The sequence below is a fragment of the Echinops telfairi genome, unplaced genomic scaffold, assembly GCF_000313985.2.
Source record: "Echinops telfairi isolate 266 unplaced genomic scaffold, ASM31398v2 ScPeMD7_7469;HRSCAF=8507_0, whole genome shotgun sequence".
Classification (NCBI taxonomy): Eukaryota; Metazoa; Chordata; class Mammalia; order Afrosoricida; family Tenrecidae; genus Echinops; species Echinops telfairi.
This window is the reverse complement of record NW_022111372.1, coordinates 49,919,593-49,927,250: the sequence shown is the minus strand read 5'-3', so window position 1 is coordinate 49,927,250 and position 7,658 is coordinate 49,919,593. Positions and strand designations below refer to the sequence as shown.

The following is a 7,658-nucleotide window of genomic DNA, read 5'->3' as shown; positions in this document are numbered from 1 at the left end:
ACCATCAGCTTTCTTCACATTTGCCCATTCACCCACTTTGTCTTCAGTGGTTGTGTCGGGAAGGTGAGTATCATAGAATGCCAATTTAATAGAAGAAAATATTCTTGCATTGAGGGAGTACTTGAGTGGAGGCCCAATGTCCTTCTGCTACCTTAATACTAAACCTATAAATGTAGGCACATAGTTTTATTTCCCCATACTCATTGGTTTGCTTTTTAAAGAGAAGTTGCTTGAATGTACAAATGCGCTTTACACAATTGATGTATGTATGGATTGTGAGAAGAGTTGTATGAGCCCCTAACAAAATTATTTTTATAAATAAATAAAGAGAAGTTGCTGTCAAGCTGAGTTGGGGAAGCAGGTCACCAGGCCTTTCTTCCGAGGCATTTCTGAGTAGGTGCAAACCACCAAGCTTCTAGCTAGTCACCCCGGCTTCATTGTTTAAGCACCCCAGAGACCCCTTGCCATAGAGTATTCCCTCAAAAAATTCCTGTGAAATGTTGGCATCACTTAAGCACCCTGAGCCTTGCTTTCCTCGTAATAAAGCTGCCTCCTTTAGAGGAATGTTTAAAGCTCCGACGCTTGCTGCGATGTTATTACTAAAGGTGTAGTGACACTTGTTGAGGGACAAGCCAGGCGTGGACAGTAAAATATGTGGATGATTCTGAGGAGGCCAGGGTGTGGGCAGCTGGGGAGACTCCTTGGGGAGAGAAATGTCTGAGATGGACTGTTCTATGCAAACTAGACAGATGAGAGGAAGACCCAGCCCAAGTAGGCGGTTGAGCAAGGGCAGAGCACCAAGGTGGGTGCAGGAAAGAGTGAGGAGAGTGTGGGTGGGAGTGAGGGCCATGGGAAGAGGAGGCAGGGGTCATCCCCAGTCACAGTGTGCTGGCCTCACATGCCGTGCGAAGGGGCGAAGGGGCGGCTCCTCAGGGCAGGCTCAGAGCACACGGCTTCCAAGCCCTGGCTCATTACACACCAGATAAATATTCAGGGCCTGGCTGAGTAAAGACCAGAGAGAGCTGTGGTAGGTTTGAACAGGGCAGAGGGGAGAAGGTAGGCACACCCACGTCCCTCCTCTCTCCCTCTTCTCCCCCACCCTACCTCACCCTCATTTAAAAAGGAGTTTGGTTTTAAAAGCGAATACATAGGCCAAAAAAGATCCCCGGCTAAACCACGGCTTAGCTGAACTAGCAAAGAATGTCTGCCTGTGCACTGTGTTCTTTTTAGAACTATCTTCATGGGCTCACTGGGAGCCCTGGTGGCATAGTGGTTCCCCATTGGGCTGCTAACTGCAAGTTAGAAACCAACAGCTGTTCCCTGGAAGAAAAAAGGGAGTTTTCTACTCCTGCAAAGAGTTATCATCTCAGAAACCCACAGGGCGGTTCTGCCCTGTCCTATCATAGGGTCACTGTGAGTCGGCTTCGACTGGATCACTGGCAGTGATCAGAGGCTCAATCTGACAGCAGCCACTCAGAGGATCAGACAGGGCACTTAGTGGGCAGCGAGTTCATGGGAATGGAGGGGGAACAGTTTAGAGGAAAGAAGGGGAGAAGACTTGCACAGCTTAAAGATTGCCTTCAGTGCCTTCAGAATGGTACATGCGGGAATTGCTGCATTGTTACATCTCCTTTTTCCACAAAGTGTTGGAAGCCCTTTTGTCTCATCTGCTATGTGGATTCTCTTCTAGAGCAACAACAAAAATCCTTTTTTTCCAAAGTTAATATGTTAGGAGCATTCATCAGGGGCCAGGCTCTGGACCGAGGGGCCCGAAAGATTTACTTTTATCCTGCCAGTTTTTCAGATGGGAAACTTGCAGCCAGGTTAGCAAGCTGTCACTCGCCGAAAGCCACCCAGCTGTTAAGCGAGGAAGCCGGGATTCCGAGGCTTTGGGGCAGAGGAGGCCAGCCCTTGTGGCCTGACTAATGCCTGGGAGGCTTGGTAAGGGAAGACAAAGAGGGCAGCGGGCTAGGGCAACGAGGAAGGCTGCAGGAGCCCAGGGTGAGGGATGGTGTCCGCTTTGAAACTGGCCCCCATGCCTGACCTCAAGGAACACTCAGCCCAGTACCACTCTGGTGTCCTGGACACAACGCACCTGGCACCGAATGCGAGCACTTCCAGGGACTAGTGTCCAGGGCGCCCACCCCTCACCCTCCTGCCCACACTTGCTCCACTTAATGGTGTGTCTTAGGAGGTGGGGCCAGGCTACTCACCCACTGTGTGCTCATCCGCCGGGTGCACCTCCACCTTGTGTTTGAACTTATTGGAGGCTTTCCAAGGTGGAGCCTATAGGGGATGATGATAAAAGGGCAGGGAATTTGCTCCCCCAAAGTCATCACCTGTGCCTGGTCCCAAGCTAAGCTCTACCTTCCTACCATTGCCCAGAAATCCAGAGATTTTATCCCAAGATCTGAAGCCCCCTCCTTCCTCCTCTTTGTCTCTTCCAGTTCCCTTTGCCCGCCAGTGCGGGCTGTGCCCTCATAGCCACAACCTCTGTCTGTCTGTCTCCTCAGCCCGGGCCTTCTGGATTGGCCTCACCTTTCTACACCTGCACAGATCATGACCAGAGACCAAGACTAACCAGAGGGACTACTCCCCTCTACCCCCGCAACCAGCAGCACAGAGACCTCCCGGACAACCTTCCTGGCTCCCATAGCCCTCACCGAAAGCACCGACTCCAGGTTCACCAGCAGGGACCCTAAAAGCAGCAGCACCCTCATGGCGTCTCTCTGCTGGGCCAGCCACCTGCTCAGGAGTCCAGATCAATAGGACTGGCCAAAGGTCTCTGAGGCCTGGGAAGCCAGGACACAGCAAGCTGCCCTTTGGGACTTACTGGGCACAGGCCGTGGAAAGCCAAACAGAGCAACAGAACTGGCACCCTCGTGCTTTCCCGGATAATGAGAGGAGGAGGAGGAACAGAAAACGTGTTCCAGGACGGATTAGGAGTGAGGTGGTTAAAGGATGAAAGGGCAGCTCTCCACTTGGAAGTGTATTCGCTTTCTATTCTTGCTGTGCAACAAAGGGGCATAGGCCCAGCAGCTGAAAACGGTACAAGGAGAGTTCTGCAGGTCGGACGTCTGGCGCTGCATGACTGGGCTCCCTGCTCAGAGCATCCCAAGGCTGCACTCAAGACTAAGCTCTCCGGAGGCTCCGGGCCTGTGGTTTCCTCTTGCAAGCTCATTCAGCTGGTCGGCAGGATTCGCTTCTTTTGAGACAAAGGACTCAGGCCCTGCGTCCTTGCTGGCAGGGGCCGCGCTCAGCTCCCAGAGACTGCTGGCAGTTTCTCTAACGTGGCCCTTTCCATCTTTAAAATCAGCCAGCCACAGGCATTCCCCCTCACCGATCTCTCTCACATGCCCCATCTCCTGTGCCAGAAAAAAGCTCTCACGCTGAAGGGCTCCTCTGATTGGACCAGGCTCCCCCAACCCCAACAAGAGTCTACCTTAGTTTTAGATGAACTAATATGGGACTTTAATTACATAGGCAAAATCCCTTCACAGAACCACCTAGATGACTGTTTGACTGAATAACTGGAGAAGGTGCGCTGTACACCAGGGGATGGGGATCTTGGGGACCAAGAAAGTCAAGATCAAGTTTAAGGGCTAAGTCAGCCTGTTCATATGTGTGGCTGGCTCATCTGAGAGAAAGATGAGCTGTGGGCATGGGTTGGTTTCCCTGCCTAGTGTTTACTTGCTCTGATTCATTAATGGTACCCTGATTTCTCCTTCTCTCCCACTTCCTTCAGGAGCCTCTAGTATTGCCAATTCAACCTTCAGTTCAGTGGGTGGGGTCTCAGTCTGGCCAACCAGAGGCATGCCAGTGATTGGTTCACAGACAAACATGTAACACAAGTTAGGCCAATCAAAATCTGCATTGGGACTTTGGTCAGAACTTTTGGAAAAAGTAACTTTCTTTCCAATGGGGCCGCCAAGTGTGATGGATGTGGCCCTAGGGATTTGCCGCTGCCTGGGAAGACCTCCCTGAAAGTGAAGTCTAAGAGTAGGGAAAGAGGGCGAACCCGGAAGTAAGAGGAAGGGAAGTCAGTGGCAGGCAGCCTCCATGATGTTCTCATTGACCCTCACTTCCTGTACACGTGCCCTTGTGCAGTCTCCTCCCACCGTGAGCCAGAGCTGCTCCGTGTGACCGATGGAACAGGACAGAACGATGGTGTTTGATTTCCAGTCCCAGGTCATAAAGGGCACCGCACTTTCTGCCTTGATCTCTTGTGATCCGTAGGATTTCCATTGGCTAATTTTTCGGTGAGCAGATTGTGGGGCCTTTGCATCTAGCCCGGCTTTGTTTGGAAGCTCTGCTGAGACCTTTTCAGCACCCTGTCATCACACACGATGTACAGGTGGTGGCGGAGCTCGAGGTGCGCTGGCTGGAGATCAGCCTCGGCTCTCCTGCCTGGGACCTGAGAAGTCTGCTGATCCACCGTTTCCCTGAAGCCAGGTTGTTTCTGTTGTTGTTGGGTGGAGTGACCCTGTGCACAGCAGAAGGAAACACTGCCCGGTCCTCCACCATCCTCACCATCGTTCCCAAGCTGGAGCCCCTTGTGCAGCTACTGTGTCAGTCCATCTCCTGGAGGGCCTTCCTCTTTGTACACCACCCCTCTACTTTACCAAGCACAACAGCCTTCTCCGGGCTGGTCTCCCCTGACCGCATGTGCAAAGTGTAAGAGAGTCTCACTGTCCTTGCCTCTAACGAACATTCTGGCTGTACTTCTTCCAAGACAGATTTGTTTGTTCTTTTAGCAGTCCATGGTACTCTCAAATGCAACACAATTCAAATGCATCAGTTCTTCTTCATTCAATGTACGGCTTTCATTTGCATATGAGACGATTGAAAATACCATGGCGTGGGTCAGGTGCACCTCAGTCCTCAAAGTAACCGCTTGCTTTTCAACGCTCTAACGAGGTCTTGTGCAGCAGATTTACCCAGTGCAATGCAAGAAGACTGATGGGGTGTATCAATCCTTCTGGGAGCGAAGGGCTGTGGAAGGCTTCCTGGGAGAGCGATCCAGTAAGAAGAGGGGAGAGGGAGAGGGCATCCCAGCCTGGTCACCGAAAGGGATGTCTTTTCAACAAAATTTCTCCCTGGGGTAGCATGTTGACCACAGCGGTTCAGACCAGGATGAATGTGAGACCAGGAGACTTGGAGATGAGCTCATCAACGAGAAAAAGCACGGGACTCATTCTGGCTTGCAGCTGAATACAGACCTGTCCCACATTGGTCCTTCCCCTGCTGAGAGCCTGTGAATGGAAGGACCTCTGGAACTGGTCTTCACAATGAGTGGTTTGCAGGTGGGAAAGGGCAGAGATGCTGTCTAGACAGGGTAGCTAATACACCTGTATGGAAGCCTGAAGGTAGCATGCCAACTGAGCACTGTGACCCAGCGGAGCGCTGCCTCACAGGAACTGCGGGAACGAGACTGTGGGGCCCATCGGAAGGCATGGCGAACATCTGTAGGCTTTGGGATGCTCAGTGTCGATTCCTTTTCCTTCTGCGCTCCCGGTTTCTCCGCGCAGGCCGCTCCATTGGGTGGTGGAAGGGTGATTTCTTGCAACCATCAGCCTCACTATGTCAGCCTGCGGGCCAGAGCACATTCCGCTTGTAGCACAGCCGGAAGGAACTGCACGCAACCAATGGGTCCTCTCTCCCAGGACCCCCGGATCCTGAACAAGGAAGACCGGAAGTGTTGGAGCCCTGCCTGCTAGGACACCACCACCTATGCCCTAAACGGATATTGTCCCAGCTGATGGCTTTCGGAAGACATTCATCGTTTCAGGTCAGCAGAGTCAGGTGGGCGGCTCCGACTCTCCCTTTCACAGGCACTGCCATTCAGAAGCCAAGTGAGACTCCGCGGGGCTGCGCTCCTTCCCCACCTGACCCGGGCTGGCTTCTGACTCAACTCCAAAGCTTTTCTTTTCTCCCAGCTTCACCCTTTCGACTACGCAGTGCTAGGCTAATTGTGCTGGCTTTTGTTTCAGTTTAGGAACTTCCTGGTAACACTGGATGAAGTCTTGCATCAGCTAGGACTTTTGTCTGCAACCGAACGAAGGAAATTCATTGGTTCAACTGCAAAGGCGAGCCCGGTGGGTCTGACTTCCACATGTCTCTGACTACAGGATGTCTGTCAAGCGGGGTTCGTCAAATCTCTCCTTCCCACACCCTGACTCTGTGCTTCATCTGTGTTGTTTGCCTGGTCTCAAGCAGGGTCTCCCTCTGAAACGGTAAAGATAGCTGTCCATGCCCCAGGCTCCCTTCCTACCAGGCAGCCTCCCTGGAGGGAGAAAACTCTCTTGCTGACTTCCAGGTTGTGTCTCGTTGGTTTGATGTGGTTCAGGTAGTTTGTTCAGGCAGTACTTTGGCAGAACCTGGCTAAGCGTTGGGGTGCAATCCATGGGGATCCACACAGACGCTTTACCAAGTAGCTCGCCTTACTCCTCTCAGCTATTTCTGCAAGCTGCCCACGTTCTCCCTGCACATCTGGGTCTCTTCCATCCACTAGTTTGCGAGGGGAAACTTTGGACCATCCCAAAATGCCATCATCTCTTGAGCCGGGCTTCTGGCTTCCGACAGCTGGACTGTGACTTGGTGGCGCCGGAAGTGAGAAACCAGCGGGTTCCTGCTCACAAGAGCTCGTGCGTTGGCCCAGCTCTGCAGGCACGTGCCCTTTCTCACTCCTGGCCACTGGGGACACAGGTGTCCAGAGGTTCCAGAACCGCCTGTTTAAAGACTACTTTGCCGATCACAAAGTACCCAGGCCACCAGCCTGCACCCCTCTGATGGTGACATTCCCCAAGTCACTCAGAATGCCACCAGAGAGCTTTGTAGAAGCCTAGCCTTCCTCCAGACCACCACTGTCCTGCAAAGCCTTCTCTGATGATAGAAATACCTCATATCTATATTGCTCCGGGTGTCTAACACACAGGTGCCGCTTGAGTATTAGAAATGTTGACAGGATGACAGAGAGGCTGATTTTTAATTTCCGTTCCCTTTTTTATATATATAGTAGTTTGGGCAAAAGCTTTCCACAGGACAAATCGGCTTTCCACTCAACAGTGTCCACACGCAGTGTTTCGTGGCCCTGGTGGCCTCCCTCCCCCTTCACGTAACAGTGCTCTCCCTCTTCCTTCTGGGCCCGGTTCCACATGTGCTATCCTGTCCCTGCCTGCCCAGCGACCTTGTTTGGGGGAAGATGGTGGATTGTGCCAAGGAGTACATTCCTCCCTGCTGCGTTTTTTTCCTTCTTTTTCTTTTCTCTTTTTCCAACAGTTTTATATATAATTCACATATCATACAATTCAATAGTTCAATTGCATCAAGAAAAGTTGTACAATCATCACCACAATCAGTTTTAGAACATTCTCTTCATGCTTGTACTCATCATTATTAGCTCCCAATTTCCCCCCAACCTCCCCTGCCACACCCCCAGGGACCACTAATCCAGTTACCGTCTCTATAACCTCGCCCACCCTGGATTTCATCTACGGAACAACACTTCTTTACAAAAGAATAACAAAGTAAAACCGACAAAAAGCCTCACCTGCTCCCTGCTGGTTTAATCCACTGTGCTGTTGTTTGGCTTCAGTTGATCCCTAGGAGTGGGTTCAACTCCAGGCTTGAAGGGTTTCTGAGGGCCTTGGTCCTTTGGA

General features: G+C 51.8%; 1 protein-coding gene across 1 annotated transcript in view; it reads right to left on the bottom strand.

The window, feature by feature from the left end:
- Positions 1-2,756, bottom strand: part of F12 (coagulation factor XII) — an 8,090-nt gene extending 5,334 nt beyond the window's left edge. Inside the window, exons 1-2 of the mRNA XM_030888803.2 lie at positions 2,664-2,756; positions 2,214-2,286 (exon numbers count right to left, since the gene is read on the bottom strand). Of these exons, the coding sequence (XP_030744663.1) occupies positions 2,214-2,286; positions 2,664-2,720 (130 nt within the window). The 5' untranslated portion in view covers positions 2,721-2,756. The remainder of the gene's footprint in view (positions 1-2,213; positions 2,287-2,663) is intronic.
- Between the last annotated feature and the right edge of the window lie 4,902 nt (positions 2,757-7,658).